The 18,380-nt window shown below is 34.5% G+C and overlaps 2 protein-coding genes and 1 long non-coding RNA gene across 3 annotated transcripts; 2 read left to right on the top strand and 1 right to left on the bottom strand.

Moving 5' to 3' along the window:
• Positions 1-1,643: 1,643 nt before the first annotated feature.
• Positions 1,644-2,734, top strand: LOC7472504 (50S ribosomal protein L17, chloroplastic). The gene is made up of 2 exons (XM_002323662.4): positions 1,644-2,033; positions 2,181-2,734. Exons 1-2 carry the CDS (start codon positions 1,754-1,756, stop codon positions 2,588-2,590), a joined length of 690 nt encoding a protein of 229 aa, XP_002323698.3. The 5' UTR covers positions 1,644-1,753; the 3' UTR covers positions 2,591-2,734.
• A 12,677-nt stretch (positions 2,735-15,411) lies between these two features.
• LOC7472503 (protein LURP-one-related 8) lies at positions 15,412-16,890 on the top strand. The gene is made up of 3 exons (XM_052447742.1): positions 15,412-15,469; positions 15,508-15,889; positions 16,034-16,890. Exons 2-3 carry the CDS (start codon positions 15,611-15,613, stop codon positions 16,400-16,402), a joined length of 648 nt encoding a protein of 215 aa, XP_052303702.1. The 5' UTR covers positions 15,412-15,469; positions 15,508-15,610; the 3' UTR covers positions 16,403-16,890.
• LOC127904409 (uncharacterized) lies at positions 16,431-17,230 on the bottom strand. Its single transcript, XR_008057550.1, has 2 exons — positions 16,715-17,230; positions 16,431-16,650 (listed from the first exon to the last, which is right to left on the bottom strand). It is a non-coding gene; the product is annotated as an uncharacterized LOC127904409 (long non-coding RNA).
• Between the last annotated feature and the right edge of the window lie 1,150 nt (positions 17,231-18,380).

Raw genomic sequence — 18,380 nt, 5'->3', positions numbered from 1 at the left:
AGGGGTGACAAGATTTGATTTTTCCCCCAGGTTGCCAACACGACCTGGGTGAGGAGTTGCACATGATTGATAAGTGTTGAAGCTCTTGCTGGGTAAGAGTGTTCGCGGCAACGAGTTGTGCTGCGTCCAAGCCCAAGAGGGAATTGGTTGTGCGCTATGAAATGCCCTGTAAATGCTAAAAGCAAGTTTTATAAAGAAACCGATGGCTTTTTTATTAGTCTTCTCATAGACAACACCACTCCTAAAAATCCAAATAGTCTAGGAAAATGCTCTAGGGTTAGATAGTTAATTAATCAATTGGTTCTAGTAATCTCACCCATTCTCCCTAATCAATGTGATTAATAACTTGTATTTGGTGCCTGGTAGACCAAGTTGACTCGTGGCCATGAGACTCTCTGATGTTTAAATAAGTATCTTTTTAGATAGAGAAAATACAATAATATTATAGAGAAATGCTCTAAAAATATATATATGCAGTGGAGAATAAAAATTGTGAACATTTGTTCTGAAGGTCTCATTGTGTATTTATAGGTTATGCATTTTGTTCTTTTGTGGAGAAAAGGGGGCTAAAGTGTAACTTTTCATCTTTGTGATATTTTAAGTTGCATTGTTAGCTATATTTTACTCATTTTATTCAACTAAAAGATAAAAACATGATAAGCTATGATGAATTTAATCCCATTCAGGGCTGGGTCTGTTTAACACCAGACCAAACATGTCTTTATTAAGATATGTTTGGTGTTGGTGCGTGTCAGCACAACAAACCTAAAATATAAAAAAAAATTCCTGTATATTTTTTTGATCTAATATTTATTGATAAACATATATAAAAATGTACTGATAACTCATATTTGTTGGATTAAAAATGATGGACAAAGTCTAGAATAGTAGGAGTAACAAATTTCACGAGGAGTGCATAAAACGACATAAGGACCATGCCAAATTGCCAATGGGCTTTGGTAATACAAAAGCAAAACGATTGGAAAATGGAATTTGTTTGACCAGATGCCTTGATTTATGTATCGCCTGTTGACACTTGGAATTTGAAATCATGGGCGCTGAATTGGATTGCTGCACTTGACAATAAAGAAGGCAAAGCAGCATGGACAAAACACATGTGGCAGGTGATACTTGTAATTTTTTTTAAAAGTCGCAATTAGAAAGAAATATTTTAAATAAATGGTTAAAACGAGATCCTATAAATTCAAAACATAAAAAAGAAAAAAGAAAAAAAAATAAAATTTAAGATTTCAAAGTTATACACACCAAAACTCCGATAATAACAATTCAATACTATCATAGAGATTTTTATAACTCCTTAAGCCTCATTTGATATTAAATACAAATTAAAAATGAATTTGATAGCTTGGTAACAATTTAAAATAATAATTTTTTTATTTTTTAAAAAAATATTTTTAATATTAACATATAATGTGAAAATACTAAAAAAATTATGAATTTAAAGTAAAAAAGTATAAAAATTAAATTCATTGAAAAATATTTTTTCTTAAAAGCAATTCAATATGTTTTTTTTTCCTGGAATCTAGTGTAGTAAATCACGCAATACAGAAGAAAATCCCATCCCAGCCCATCCCAGCCCAGCCCAAAGATTTGGAGGGAGTAAAATCCTTGTCCTCTCATTTTATCCGCTCTCAGCTCTCTCATCTGATCCAATCCTTCCTTCCTTGAAAACCTTGAGAGACAAAGAGACAAGTCCAGCCAAACAGTGGTAGTAGAAGAAGTGGCATTATCAATGGCAGTGGCGGTGGCGGTGGCGGTGGCAGTGGACGCTTCTCCTAGCACTAGCAGTCATAGATGGAACATGGCTTCTCTCAGGTCTTCCCTTCCTTCTCCTCCTTATTCCTCTTCTTCAACGAGTGCCGCAGCCACTATTCGACTCCCATCATCATCTGGTCGCCAATGCTTCCACAAAAGCATCAGCTTCTCTTCGCCTCGCCGCCAACAACGGCAACAACCAGTCCTTACTCGTTCTTTCACCGTTCTTAACCCTCTTCTCTCCCTTGGTTTCTCCGGTAATTTCTCTACTATTCTTTCAATTACCTATTTGTAATGCTACTACTACCTGTTTGATTACAAATTTAGGGTTTAGGGAAATTTTGTTGCCATAAGGTTATGCCGTTTCAGATTACCATTCTGACTGTTGTGTGTTCTACTTACAGACAATGTCACCTGTGGGCATGTCTTCCCTGACGTTGATAATGGTTCTCGCTTTTTTGCCATGAGGCATGGCAAGCGGGTTCCCAAGCTCAATCGCCCACCAGACCAGCGTCGAGCACTTCTCAGAGGCCTCACCACTCAGCTCCTTAAGCATGGTCGCATCAAGACCACCAGAGCACGTGCCAGTGCCATGAGGAAGTATGTTGACAAGATGATCACTTTGGCTAAGGATGGTTCTCTCCACAAAAGGAGACAGGCCCTCGGCTTCATCTTTGAAAAGCAGATTGTCCATGCCTTATTTGCTGAGGTCCCCGACAGATACGGGGAACGAAATGGTGGATATACCAGAATTATTAGAACTTTACCGAGACGAGGGGATAACGCACCCATGGCCTATATTGAACTTGTCTAGGTGTTTTCTTTTGCTCAGCTTATTCTTGCATTCTATTTTGATATTACTGTTTGCCGAACCATATGCTTGTATTGATATTTACCATTTTTGAGATAGAGCTGTGTGCAATGAAAATGGTGCATTATGATTTCGCTGTTTACTTAATTTGGGACATGTTCTATAGGTATTGAGTCGATGTTGCTTACTTATTTTAGCTTAAACTTGCATTTTGCCTTTTGGATATGTTATACTGATTGGTCTGAATACTACCGCAGCAACAAGTTCAAAAGAACCTATCATGACTCAAATCCATATATTCTCAAATTGCAGGATGTATACGTTACACTTTTCTATCCCTTTTTTTCTCTTCCTCGAGTGGAGACAATCTCTTGTGCTTTGGATGACGGTCCTGTCTCTTGATCCTTTGGTTTCCTTACTATTTGTGTAATGATAGTATCAATCCATACACAAGAACCTGGTCTTCAGCTAATTCTTTGGTTTTTGAGATGAGTTTTTTAGAAAGTAGCATGTTAAAAGGATGGACAGTTTGATCTTCACCCTTATTAATAAACTTCAAGATGAAAACAAACTAGGAAAAGTAAGAAATCAATGTCATAAACCTAACTTTGGAGTATATTAATTTGTAGTGCAGCTTCTGTAGAGAAATGTAGCACTCCATCCTGCCAATCAACTTTAAACTCTGAAGACTGGCAACAAATTCCCTTCCACTTACCTCTTTTTTTACATCACTGCTTCTACCTTTCCTTTTACTTGGATTTTCATGAACATCTTAGCTTTAAATTCTCTGAATTTGAGCTTTTTTCAGATTTCCTTGTCTTCATTCTCTGGCAATTGTTCTCTACAGTGGAACTTGCTATTCGATTCAACTTCACAAATTGAGCCACTGTAATATTGTTGCACAGTTATTATTCATTTTGGGGTCTTCTATGGTTATATTCTGCATTTTCACATCACTACTGGTCTCTAATTTTGACAGTCCTTTGATTTTCTTTTCCTCTTATTAACCATCTTTTTGCACCACTCTCCTCCTTCAGCATTTTCATACAAGTGTAAATTCACATTCTATTTCTTGATCATGTACCTGCCTGCCTGTACAGGCTTTTGTTATTATCCTATATACCATCAAATTGTACTCAAAGGACCCTTTGTTTTGAATCCCCCCCCCCCCCCCAAAAAAAAAAAAAAAAGGATCTTACTGTCCCAACTAATTTTGTCTATCACTGCCCTCAGCTTGTGCTTCCTTAAAACTTCCAAAATGATGCTTTTCTGGAATGTGTCTATTATTATCATTTTACTCATCTATCCTGACATTCTTAGTTCTTCATTTGGCCAGTGAATATTAGAATCATTTTTTGTGTTTGAAGTCTTTCTCCACCTGGTCCTGCACCATTTCTCCACCTGTGGTCGCTTGAATCATTATTGATTTTAGGCTCTTCTGTGTTTCTGAATTTTTTCATAACTATGAATTTCTTATTTTGTCAGTGCCCTTTTATCTTCTTTTTTCCATTCGGCACCACCTTTTTGCACCGCTCTCCTCCTTAGGCATTTCCATATAAGTGTAATTTTAAGTTCATACTCTATTTTTTTTTATCTCATGTCAGCAGGTGCTTAAATACTTCTGTAACTATCCCATGTAATTCCGCACCAACTGGATTATACTCAAGGGATCCTCTGTATTTGTTAATTTGATGTTCTTATTTTTTTTTTTCTAATGAAGGACCTGATTTTGTCAGCTAGTTTCCTCTATCACCGATCTCAACATGTACTACTTTAAAACTTCTTAAAGGGTGCATCTTTTAGAATTTTTCAGTCGTTATCATTTTACTCGTCATCTCCTACATTCTTAGTTCTTCATTTGACCTGTGGTCATTTGAATCATATGCTCTGTTCCAAGGCTTTCTACACCTGCGTCCCAAAATATATGCCTAGGTTGTGGGTTTGCCTGTCGTTACTTAACTTGCAATTCTTGCTTGCTATTAACTCCTAGCAAACATTGCTTATCACTTTTCATCTTCCATACGTAGTAAACATTTTAAAACCTGTGAGTGATGTGTGTCAATCTGCATGACTGTTTATCATGTCCAAACCATTGCCTTAGATGAGCTTTACTTAGCATGAAGTGAAAAGGAAAAGAAAGAAATGATATGACTACAGGTTTTCATTAAGAGTAGAAGAGATTAAAAACAAAATGTCAACAAAGGTTTAGCGAAATCCAAACCGTTAGGAACTTAGAGTGTAGCTTAATGATGTGCATGTAAAGATTCTTTTATGTCTGAACCGTGAAAACTCCTCCATCTAAGCTTTTTGGCGCACTTTTCTTATGCTTTAGACATTTGGTCTCAGAATGTCTTTACATCTGGTACTTAGTTTTCTATTCTTTTACTTGTTCAGTTGTATTTTTTTTTTTAATTAATTTGGTTAATCATATGATTTCTTAGATATCGGATTCCCTATGGTTTCTCTATCCCCCGATGCCAACAGGACAGTCTTTGGTTTGTCATGTTGCTAGTGAATGCCTTTTGCATGGTGATATCGTATGGGAAACTTTGATGCGGAAAAAAAAACACTAATGAAAACTAAAAGCAAAGAAAGAAAGAAGCAAGCAAAGAATTAAAAGTAGAGAAAAAAAAGCTCGCAAAAAGATAAAATTCAGATAAGAAATAGTATGTTATTTTATCAATTCATCAAAAGAAAAAAAAATGATATAAATAATAAACTCTAACTAATACAAATAATTGGGCTTATAGTTCACTAAATAAAATATCAAAAAAATAATTAAATTAAGCCCAACAAATAAAACTTCAACTAAAAGTTCAAATAAATTAAATCAAAACATAAGTTAAAGCTTAATTTCTTAACGGTTTGGACTATCTTTTATCGTACATGATCACACAAGTGTGTAAAAAGTGTCTTGGGTCTGGTGTTCCCACCAACTCTCCTGGGGTTTGAAAAACTTGACTCCGTTGATTGTAGTTCAAGGCGACTCCAATAATGCTCCCAAAGATCACAATCAAGTTATTGTGATGCCTTTCTGATAATTCAAGTATAGTCTGAATCTGGTCGTCTAACTCATATATTGAGATTCATTAAAGTTCATCATTTTTAGTAAAAACTTGTATATTCAAAGTAGCATTAATATGTTTTTTTTTTCAAAGATAAGGATAATAAGACAAGAGTTTCAAAATGAGTATTAGAGATAAGTTGTGTTTTATATTTAAAGAAGTTCTTTATGTCAAAAATAGAGTTAATATCAAAGTTTGATGGCAGTTTAATGACAACTATTTGATTCAATCATTTGCAACATTTTAAATGGTCTAAGACATTCACTTGAAATTTATGATTGGTTTTTAAAGGACATTGTTCATGGCTAATCTATATCACAAAATAATCTTTAACATTAAGTACATCATGATACTTATATATATCAGCTTGAAATTTGTATTGTTTATTACTTGCTTAAATTTATTTTATGATCTCAACATGCAAATTATGAATTCTACATGTAAAAAACTCAGTTGAATCATATATTTTAAAAAGAGGAGGCATAGAAAGAATATCTTCAAGCTTTCTAGGTTCATAACTATGAACACTATATGATTTAGGATATGAAGTGAAACAAACACTATTTGAAGTTTTAATAGATATAATTTAAACATAACCTAGTAAATTAGGATTATCTTTGTTTTCTTCATCAAGTGTCGGGGGTAAGGGATCAGAGAGCTCAATATGTTGCTCTAAACCTATGATGTGTTGGACATCAAGCATGAAAGGTGGGGAATTAGGTAATTTAAGAGGACTAATATCATGAGACTTGTCTAACACCATATTTATCTTTTTAAGCAATTCCATTATAGTTGTCTAAAACTTCTTCCTCTACCACTAAACAAAAATTATTATATTCTTTATTAACCTCTTTTTCAGATCTATTTGGATTAATGGTGTTAAGCTCATTTTCTTGCATATTCTCTTCATCTAGGTCACTAAAGTTTCTAGTATTGAGTTCATACACTTGCACACAATAATTGTAAATCTCAGTTAAGATAAAAATTAAATTAAATAAAATGATAATATAATAAATACGGTAGTGATAATTATTTTAGAAATAGAGTTCTGAATGCGATTTATTTTTAAGAAAATTGATGCGACCGAATAACTAGTTTAGGAAAAACACTCGAATTTAAAAGAAAAGGGCATAGTTTTAAGTTGTAGTATATAAGTGACATAAATACATTATTGACTTTTTAAAGAAGTTAAGAGTGACTGACCATTAGGGAAAAGAATGAGGGGGATTGTTTTTGCCAAATTTCTTCAATTTTTCTTTAAAAATCTCAAGCAAACACTTGAAATAAAAGATAAAAAAATGGGTTAGAAGGAGATTTAGCTAGGAAAGTGAAGGAAAAACTATGGAAATGGTTGCTTTAAAGGAAATGGTTTGGAGAAAAAAAAGGAAGGGAGAGAGAAGGGAAGGGAAAAACTTGTTTTCTTGCTATTTTCTTCCTAAGAAATTGTGGTTAAGAGGTGAGGAACCTTAATCAAAGCTTAATTTAAAGTTTTAGCATGTATTTTATTGGATTATGTATTGTTTAGCATTATGAAAAAAATTGAATTAGAGGAATTGATTGTTTTAATGACTAGTTTAATGCTTGGAACATGTTTATTAAAGTAAATAAACAAGGGTTAAAGTATCAATTTGAGACAAAATGAAGAAAAATCTTGCCTCCTTTATTAGCCATAGGTTCAGTCAAGTAGTTATGATGGGAGGGGGAGAATAGTTTTCAAATTGGCATATAAATTATATTGCAAGTTGTTCTAGTACGTAACGATGACAAATTAATGCGGAAAATTAAAAGAAAATGAAAAGGAACTCATGGTTCCCTTTATTGCATATTTCGATCATATTGGCCATAAAATGAGAGGGAGGAAAATTATTTAAAATGTGTGTGAAATGAAAATGTGATTTGAAGTTAAATTATGTACAGTAAATATTGAATTACAAAAAAAAAAGGGAATGAAAATTGGATATATATATGGAAATTAATCAAAAGGTGTAACTTAGGGAATTTTGTGTAAAGGTTCAAAGATTTTGGAAAATAAAAAACAATTAATAAAGATGAAATTATCCTATGTTGGCAGGGGATACCATTGATATCGACATTACATGAACTTAATTAGTCGTTCCTGGAATTGAAAGACTAATGATATCAATGAGAGTTATTGATGTCAGCATTACCTGAACTTGATTGGTCATTTTCAGAATTGAGAGACTAATAATATCAATGATGATCATTAATATCGACATTAAATGAATTTGATTAGTCGTTCTCGGAGAATGGGAGACTAATGATATCAATGCTAGTCATTGATATCAGCATTAACTGAACTTGATTAGACATTTCCGGAAATGAAAAACTAATGATAGTCATTGATATCGGCATGAACTAAATTTAATCAATCGTTTCCAAAATGAAAAACTAATGATATCAATGATAATCATTGGTACCAGCATGTACTAATTGAATCATGTTTCAAATAATGATTAGAAACATCAATTTAGAATTGATATTAGCCTTGCTCAGTGGGCTTGAGTCATTTAATGATTTATGATATTATGATGATTAATGTAATTGTCGGAAATAAGAATGAACATGAAATAAAAAGAAATTTATTTATAATCTTAAATGTTTTTAACTACTCACTTGATTATTTCCTAGATGATGTATTAAATATTGCATTTTGTTTCAGGATAATCACAATCACACCAAAAGTAGATTCACTCTACATCTTTTGATCATATAGACTAAGTATAATATTTGCATTTTGAATTGTAATATTATTTTGTTTTAGCATGTAAACATAAATGATTATCTTTTGTTGTTGTAGTTACTTAAACTAAATGTTCTCTAATATCTATATATGCTGGATTTTATATTGAATTCTTAAGGATTGAAATTATTGCATTATATAACCTTATTTGATGTTGCTTGAATAGATATAAATGATTGGGAAACATTGATTTGTGTGGTTTATGATCCAAAAAAGATGGATTAAGGATTTAGTTTGTGTATGGATTTGAAACAAGTTTAAGTTGATAACTTAAGACCCCTTGTTATAGAGGAAACTTTGCTGAAATTTTGGTAGAACCATAATTTTTAAATTGAGATTTAAAAGGGGTACTACAATGGTCTTGACATTTTATCCATTACTTTTTATAAGTAACTCGTAATCTTGCATTATAGTATAAGCTTGGTTAAGAGTGAAAGCATTATGAGTCTAACCTCTTTTCTAAAATCATCTTTCAAACATTTATAAAATCTATGTAAAGTCATGACTTCATTTTCTTTTATAGCACATCTCATCAGGTAATCATCAAATTGTGTTATATACTCATTGACATACTTGTTCCCTTACCTTATATTGTTTTATTGATCTAATAGTTTATTCCTATAAGATTGAGATAAATACTTCTCCTGTAGTTTTAGTTTTATTTTGGTTCAATTAGTTATGAGAGGTTTACCTCTGCTCTCTAAACAATATCCAACATCTTCCTAATAAAATTGAGTTTCACCAATGGATATCATCTTAGAAAATTTAACTCTTCTATTATTAGACAAGTTGTACCACTCAAAAAATTGATCCATATCACGAATCCATATATAAAAAATCCATGGTGTCCCCCGGCCGGCACGCGACGACCCGTTCTCATCGCGGGAGCAGCTCGAGCAGTCCACCGACAGCCGACGGGTTCGGGACTGGGACCCTCGAGCCCAGCCCTCAGAGCCAATCCTTTTCCCGAGGTTACATATCCATTTTGCCAACTTCCCTTGCCTACATTGTTCCATCGACCAGAGGTTGTTCACCTTGGAGACATGATGCGGTTATGAGTACGACCGGGCGTGGGAGGCACTCAGTCCTCCGGATTTTCAAGGGCCACCGGTGGCACACCGGACACCACGCGACGTGCGGTGCTCTTCCAGCCGCTGGACCCTACCTTCGACTAAGTCGTTTCCAGGGTGGGCGGGCTGTTAAACAGAAAAGATAACTCTTCCCGAGGCCCCCGCTGACGTCTCCGGACTCCCTAACGTTGCCGTCAGCCGCCATGGCCCGGTTCAGGAATTTTAACCCGATTTCCTTTTGAAGCTTGCGTGCGAACGCGCTGTCAGACGGGCTTCCCCCATCTCTTAGGATCGACTAACCCATGTGCAAGTGCCGTTCACATGGAACCTAGTAGCGTGATGGCAAAGGGCTTAAGATCTGCACAGCAGGTCTCGAGTTCGAGTCAGGGCGTGCACCTCTTGTAAGAGCCTGGGACAGCCGGTGTTTTACTCGCTCATCTGGGCCCACAAAGTGCGCTTTCCGGGGGGTGGGGTTTCCTCAAATCCAAAAAAAAAATGTAATATTTATTGTTCTTTAGGTGCCTTATTTGAGAACTCTCTCGGGGTTCAATTCTTTTAAACATGTTAATCATCTAGATTTGCAGTTCCTCTCAAATGACCTTATGACTATCATTGAGGATCGGGTCCATGGTAAGTGTAGACTTAAACTTAGACATTAGATGATCAAGACACAAATACATATAACACTAACTTAAAAACAAAATTGAGATCATATACAAAAAGAAAATTAATTCCATTTTATTATTATTTTTTTAAAATATAGAGATTAATCACGAACAAAAAACACTAGAAAAATTTTAAACATGCAATGTTAGACCGTTGAACATAAGTGATTAATCAAATAAATTTCATAAATTTTTACTAGTTTCGATAAGCTATATAGTTATTAAAAAGAATTAATGAAAAAAATGAATGACGAAATATAAAATGGGCAAAGAATATAATGCAAGATGAGAATGTTTTTTAGCCACAAAAGAATACTATAAATTATAAGTTGAATAACAAGTGTATTCTCAAAAAAAATTAAATGAACTTCAACAAATCAAAGTTTAAGTAATTTATTAACCAAATTACATAATATTAACGATAGACTACTTGGATTATGTGAGCTATCATTGATGTTATGAAGCTATCACCGTGATGTACCCAATAATGTCATTTTATTGCTTTCACTTATTTTTTCTTTAATTATTTATTTATTTATTATTTTCTAACTATTTTTTAATCAAGACAGAAAAATTGCGAATAAAAGCTACGAAGAAAGACGTTGTGGAATTGGACAGAAAGTGAAAAGAAAAGAAATAAATAAAGAAGAGATTGAAACTGCCACAGCGGATTGATGCGGTTGGTGTCGTGCTGGTGTCTGGTTGTTGAACATGCCTCTTTGATTATTATTATTATTATTTTCACAAGACAAATTGCTCCACCGCTTTTGTTTCGCCTCCCACTTATTAGCATCAAGAACAAAAAAGCTTAAAACATATCCCATCAATGTCTCTCTTTCAAGACGTGAGTATCAAAGAAATCAGCCCCTTGCATTTATTTCTCTGGAAGACAAATTGATGTCTCTGTTCTTTTTCTCTACTGGTACTAGCTCTTGTTATTGCGTGTTTGGCCAAAGATTTTAGGTGGGCAAGTGGGTCGGCTGGAGGTGGTTGATCCACTGGTGTGGGGTGGCAGAAACTATGGTACTGGATAGCTGGCGCTGGAGAGGATGGATGATGGCTAGGGCTTGGGGGAAAATTAATAAACATGAGTGTGTTTAGCTGAGTGTGATTTTTTTTTTTCAGATATGGATTGTAAATAAAAAGATTAATTTTTTTTAACTGTTGATCATGATTCTATATAATTTCTAGGGTTTAGAAAGTGTGTGTGTTGAATTTTAAAAAATTTTCACAATCACTAAGAGATTGATTAATTGAAAGAATAATTAAAAGCTTGTGTCATGATATCAAAGCTGATGCAGAGCCATAAAAAACCAAAAAAAAATCTAAAAGCGAAGAAGGAAGGAAGGAAGCCAATGCAATAATTGAGAGTAGGGAAAGAAAAACCTGGAAGAAGAGAAAATTCAAATGAGAAACAATATGTTATTTTATTGATTAATCTAAATTGTTTAATATTTTAAAAAATATGGTATAAATATTAAGATTTTAAATATAAAAAATGATTAAGCTTATAGCCGCTTGATAAAATATCTAGCAATAATTAAATCAAACACAACAAATAAAACCTAATTTATATATAAATCTTAACTAAAATTTCATATTAAATAAAGTTAAAACTTAACTATTTAAGTTATTCTCCATAAAATATTTATGATGATACAAGGTGCATAAGAGTCCCACCAAACTTCCATCCTGCTGTCGTAATCCATGCTTCTTTAATTTTGCTTTAAAGATATGATGTTGCTAATTTCTCCTCCAAGGTGTCAAGCATGCATGCTAGCTTTCATCCAGTTTTGAAATCTTCATTTTCCCAATTGACTTGATCAACAACTATTAATTGTTGGTCAAATGACAACATCTATATACATGTATGTGTGGAAGATATATATATATACCCCTGCATGTATGTATGTTTCATGGGGGGCATGGTTTGAATGCTGGTTGTGATTGTGATATAATTATATATTCGGTTGTAGCTAGGAGGAACTTGAGGCGCATGGAAAATGAGGAAGGACGTCCTCCCTCCGTGTAAAATCTTGTCAGAGTTTATATATATATATAGCTCCACATTTGCACCCGATCGAGTGAGAAGTATACGTACACTAGGACCTCGAAAAAGACTAGTCTAAAGCACGTATCTTTCAGGGTTTTTTTAGAATCTTCATCGTGCATTCTGCTTGTTTTATTGCAGCTGTTGGGATTGCGTCGTCCCTGTATTTCCTCACAACTTTGGAATAGGATGGGAATCAAGAGATCAATATCAGCTTAATTTCTGTGGGTTAGTTGGTTCGTGGTAAACTGAGGAGATCAGCCAGCAAAAAAGTAGTCGTACTAGCTAGCTAGCTAGTTGGGACGTCGGTGTGATTTTTTTATGCTTTTTTTTATGTGCAGTGCAGCCATTGGTGCCGGGGGGCATCAAGAAAGGAAGTAGATGTCAAAGAATCATCTTACAGGTGTCACAGTTAACGCGGTCCTTGAGCATGGATGATATTTAAAAACACCATGATCAAGGATTTCACGGCAGATTGGTCCTTCAACGACAAGGAAATAAATCTGAATGTTGTGAATCTCTCGAGATCCCATCATATATGTTGTTTCGCAGCTGACAGTTGAAAGCATTAATTATGCCATGCTCTTATAATCAGAAGTTGGTGAACGTCGCCACCGCAAGGATGCGTGTCAACATGTATTTACCTGGGTTAATTAGGGTTAAGTTAATTAGAAAAGTAGGAATTATGGCATGGGGTGGTTGAGAGAGAGAGAGAGAGACAAAATAGAAAAGTAGATGGGAATTAATTCTAGCTAGGAAGAGGAGATAAAAAGAAAGGCGTTGCTTGTTTGATTATGAAATGGGAGCCATAATTAATTAAGAATCTCTTCATCTCGATCTCTACACAGTGTGGTGTCTGTCACTAGTGGCTGGCTGTGGTGCTAGTATTGTATAATTACTACGTCCGTACATGATACATCTGATCAGGAATGCAATGGTGGAATCAATGGTTCTCCTTCCTTCCCACTAAAACGAAAGCTCGTGTTTATTATTATTAATAATAATGCACGGTCTCCTACGCTTTCATGCCCATCACCATCAAAGCATAGGCCACGAGCAGCGCGTCTTCTCCTCTTTCCTCCATTTTCATCGCATCAAGGACCCTTTTTCTTCCTTGCTTTTTAGATGGCCATCAAAGTCAGAGACAGCTCCTATTCCTGAGCAGTACCCAGGAGCTGCGAATGAAATATGAACTGATTGATATTCTGAGAGCAGGAGGCCATCTGAATATCAAATATTATGCTTTTTAGTTTGATTTGATATGTATCTCGTCATGGCCCTAATACTCTCGCACTGTATTAATTGCGGTTGGTTGAACAGTACCACCCTCGCTCTTGGTTTTTCTGTCATTGAGTTTTCTACTCTTTTCTTCTTCCATTCCATTGATGGCTATGATTTGGCCGCGCCTTCTCAGCCTTGAGCATGTGAATTGGAATCAAGATCAGCTGAGATAGATCCTCAATATTTGATGGGTCATGATTTGACTACGCCTCTTGTCGATTTTCAATTGCAGCATTGATGATAATATCATGAAAGCCACACACATATTCTTTTCAACAAGGACAAGCTTCCAAAACTTTCCTATGAGCGCAGCAATCCATCCTATATTTTGGATATTATTCTTGTTATATTTGTTAGATATATAAAAAAATCTGTTATTCTTCTATCAATATTAATACACATATTAGATATATTTTGTATCTTTAATATTATCAATATATTAATATTTTAATCCTTTATCTTTATAAAAAAACTCATTAACTATAAATATAACATGAATACTTTAAATAAAATATTCAGAATCTTTATTCTTTACTATATTTTTATTTCTAGGGTATTTATCTGTAATATTATTGTATTTTCTCTTAAAAAGTCACTAACTTAACTATTAAAGAGTCTCTAAATTCATCAAAAATAATCTTTTCATATATTTCAAGCACTAGATACAAGCCATCTCGAAAAAAAATCGGACTTTTAGAGAACGAACAAATTAACTGCCTATCAAAGACATGAACATTGACATCAAACTACTATTTGTATTTTTTATTTTTTAGGGTTTAAGATAAGAGAGAAATTAAAAAGGAAAATGAGAATCATTTTGGACTTTAGTAGCAACTCCTGTAACTCTCACAATAATTTCCTTTCTATGTGACAATGCATGATTATTTAGAATGTAAAACTGATCCAATTAAGTTGGAGAGATCGTCAAGTTTGAATTAATTACCTTATCACATACATATATTTAATCGGAAGAGTTTTTATATATATATGTTATCAATTCTATCTAAATGGACCCTGATAAATGTAGAAATCAAATAAATAAAAAAACAAGAAGGTCAGAGGTGTTGCTCATAGAAAATGGCTACAGGGGGGGTTGACGACGTCGCATAAACCGCCCCAGCCAATGCCAAGGGGATAGCAACGATCATGATTGTGATGTAGATTTTTTATTATTATCATCATCACAAAGGAGAGCTTGATTCGATCGTACATGTCAAACACGCCATAACAGGTGTTCGTGTCCCTCCTCCCACCGCTAATTAGTCCTCAGCCACAAGTTTCCCTGTATAATATTGCAATATTTGTATTTGTTTGCTTGCTAATTAATAATGATTTTATATATAATTAATTGGCTTAGAAGCAAAGACTGCAATAATTAAATAAGGAAATCTTATCCTTGTTGTTGATCTACATTTAGTTAGTGATTACCATCAAATTCCATTAATTATATTTTATTTCAAAGAGGTAAATAGCTTTGTACTAATCCTGTGCTAATAATAATCCAGTCTAATTAATAAAAAACAGAGAGAGACATTGAGGGGTGGGGTGATGCAATCAGCTGTTCAGATTAATTGTTATTGTTTTTTAAAATGTTTTTTATTTAAAAATATATTAAAATAATATTTTTTATTTTTTTAAATTATTTTTAATATCAATATATTTTATATAAAAATATTAATTTAAAAAAAAAAGAGAGTAAGAGAACACAGTTTGACCGCGTTCCGAAGGCGGTGCGTCTCTTAGTCCGTGTCACGGCATCCTCTGTTTTTTTCCTTTTTCCTTTTTTGAATTCTTGATTTGTCTGGACCGCCCATAGATAGCCGCAGGAATATTAGCCACACTTCATCCATTAGCCTTTCACCCCAGTACCCCCATTGGCTACACCTCCTGCTGCTGCTGCTGTGTGTGTATATATATATAAATGTTGGTGAGTGTTAAGTATATCAACTTGCCATTAATTCACAGCTCAAATTAAGAAGAGAAACTACACCTGCCATTCACAGCTCAGATTAAGAAGAGAAGCTACACCCCCCGGCCCCTTCTGATCTCCTCTTCCTATCATCTCCTGATTCATCTCCTTTGCCGGGCAGTTAGCTAGCAAGGTTAATTTAGTCCCTGGATAAGTACTGGAATGACAAAGGTATACCCCAACGTCGCTCCCACCACTACTAATAAGAAGCAGCAGCTGTTCAATCTCAAGCCCGCTAATAACGCCTTGGATGTAGATCATGCGGTTGTCCTAACCGTGTGGAAGAAGTCTTTGCTGTTCAATTGCCATGGCTTCACGGTCTATGACGGCAGGGGCAACCTTGTGTTTAGGGTTGACAACTACATGGCCACTTCCGGTAATAATGGTGAGATCGTTCTCATGGATGCTGTTGGCAAGCCTCTCCTCACCATCCGTCGCAAGGTATACATGTGTAATAATAATAATAATAATAATAATCTCATTTAGTTGTAAATTTCTATACTTATCATTAATAATGCTTTGATTACTTATTAGACAAATATTAATGGTCTTACTAATTTATATCTATATGTAATTAATTTGCAGAGGTTGAGCCTTGGAGATAACTGGCTAGTGTATGAAGGGGAAACAACCACCAACCCTCGGTTTTTGGTGAAGAAGCATGTTAACATCCTCAACACAAAGTGTTTGGCTCACGTTAGTCCGGCCTCAGGCAGTAACAAGAACGTTGTGTACGAGATAGAGGGATCGTATGCACAAAGATGTTGTGCCGTATACGATGAGAAGAAGAGAAGAGTGGCTGAGATCAAGCAGAAAGAGTCGGTGGGTGGGGTGGCTTTTGGTGTTGACGTATTCCGCCTCATTGTTGGTCCAGAAATGGGAACCTCTATGGCCATGGCCATGGTCATCCTCCTCGACCAGATGTTTGGCTCAACCAGACGATTCTCTACCTAAGCACTAGCTATGGCACTTGCCACAAACATGGAATCAAAGGCCAGGGTATATTAATTTATAGTACAGTACATAATTAATCTGCAAAGAACGAATGATCATCCCATTCTGATTTTGAATTTTGATCTGCTAGCTTTATCCAGCTTGAACACTGTGGGAACTGGAAAGTTAATTGTAACACCACCATCACCATCTCGTCCCTGAGGGCCTTTACCTTCTTGGATACGACCTTTTTACATGCAAACCCCCACCTTTTCTTCTTTAATTCTTCTTCTTCTTCTTGTTTTTACGACCTTTTTACATGCAAATCCCCACCTTTTCTTCTTTAGTTCTTCTTCTTCTTCTTCTTCTTGTTTTTTTTTACTGGCAATCAGAGCTAGCTTGGTTTTTTCCTTTTAAATAAAAAACCAAAGCTCCATGTGGGAGATATATCATGTATATACGCATGTATTTCAATAGAAAAAACCAAACTACAATAGTTTGATGTCTCATCTCTTCTTCTTCTTCTTTTTTGTGGGGCCAATGTTTCAGGATAAGTGGGGTGATGGTGATCTGCTATGATTTATTTTCCTTGTAATGATATTTTTCCTTAGTGGGAAATAAAAGTGAAGTTACAGTATATGAGAACAACCAAATAAAAACGAGTTGACGTTGGGGCAAACTCTAAATTTGATACTTGATTAACCATCTACCTGTGATTTGTGAAGATCGAGGGGTAAGAAAAGAGAGGGAGCGCCTATGCGAGCTGAATCAGGCTCTCAGTTTGGTGGTTATAGGGTATATATGGGCTTAGACCATTAACATGCCGAGCGAACTGGCCGAACACTCGCTGGTATAGGCCTACGGAATGAGTTTACGTCCATGATTGCTTTCTGATCTTATTCCATTCTCAAATTAAAATAACATGTGTTAGCTAGTTTGCTGTTTTTATTTTTTATTTATTTATTTCCATAAGACATTAAGGATCCTACGTTAATGCTATAGCATGGATTTTACATCGATCGATCTTTCAATCCGCATGCAGATTCGCATAGGATACCTCATTCTTGTCTTCTCAGAATAGGAAGTGATGGTGTTTTCAGAAGATAATTTTGCCATATCGATCTGATGCATGGGGAATCCAACTTGATATGGTTCCAAATATTTATGATTTGATGAACAAGCACTTTTGAGATTTTAAAGCTCATATATGCTCATAATTAGAGCATGCATGGCATCCGATGCCTGATCACTCCCATATTATGTTTGATGTTTTAATTAAGCATGATCTACGATTCTCAAGAATTAAGAAGGGAAATAAGGTTAATGTTTATAGGGTCTCTCATATATATATATATATATATTGTTGATTTTATGGTTAAAATGTTGTCTTTCAACTCTTTCTTACTGGGATAATACTTCATTATTATAAATAAACCTTACAAATTAAGGTGAACATTAAGCATAAAATAATAATAATAATTTCGGGCTTGTCTGGAAACGTGGTAGAGATCGTTTTCACAATACTTTTTTGTTTTGAAATGCATTAAAATAATATTTTTTTAATTTATTTTTAATATTAACATAATAAAATTATTAAAAAAAATAAAATTAAAAAAAACAACCCAAGGGAGATAGATAGATGGGGATTTAGAGTGTTTGGGTGGGAGGTGTGGTTGTTTTTTTTCAAAAAGCTACCACACCTCCTACTAAAAAGCATGTATTTTTTATTTTTAAAAAGTATGGTATATGCTCCAAAAAGTGATACCTTTAAAAAACAAACTACTATACCTTCCACCCAAACACTATAGGCACTCAACTTGCCTGTATATGGGATGTGGGCTTAGGCTATATTTTGTGGTTTGAAGGGTGTGGCCCAAGATTTGTGTTTTTATGTAAGACATTGTTGGTCCATGGAAGTCATGGTTAGAAAATATATTAATATAATATATTTTTTATTTGTTTTATTTTTAATATTAACATGATTAAAATATATTAAAAA

The sequence above is a fragment of the Populus trichocarpa genome, chromosome 16, assembly GCF_000002775.5.
Source record: "Populus trichocarpa isolate Nisqually-1 chromosome 16, P.trichocarpa_v4.1, whole genome shotgun sequence".
NCBI lineage: Eukaryota > Viridiplantae > Streptophyta > Magnoliopsida > Malpighiales > Salicaceae > Populus > Populus trichocarpa.
This window is presented reverse-complemented; position numbering and strand designations above follow the sequence as displayed.

Coding starts and splice junctions, on each gene's coding strand:
- LOC7472503 (XM_052447742.1), top strand. CDS start 15,611: ATGACAAAGGTATACCCCAACGTCGCTCCCACCACTACTAATAAGAAG. Junction 15,890..16,033: donor TCCTCACCATCCGTCGCAAG/GTATACATGTGT, acceptor ATTAATTTGCAG/AGGTTGAGCCTTGGAGATAA.
- LOC7472504 (XM_002323662.4), top strand. CDS start 1,754: ATGGCAGTGGCGGTGGCGGTGGCGGTGGCAGTGGACGCTTCTCCTAGC. Junction 2,034..2,180: donor TCTCTCCCTTGGTTTCTCCG/GTAATTTCTCTA, acceptor TTCTACTTACAG/ACAATGTCACCTGTGGGCAT.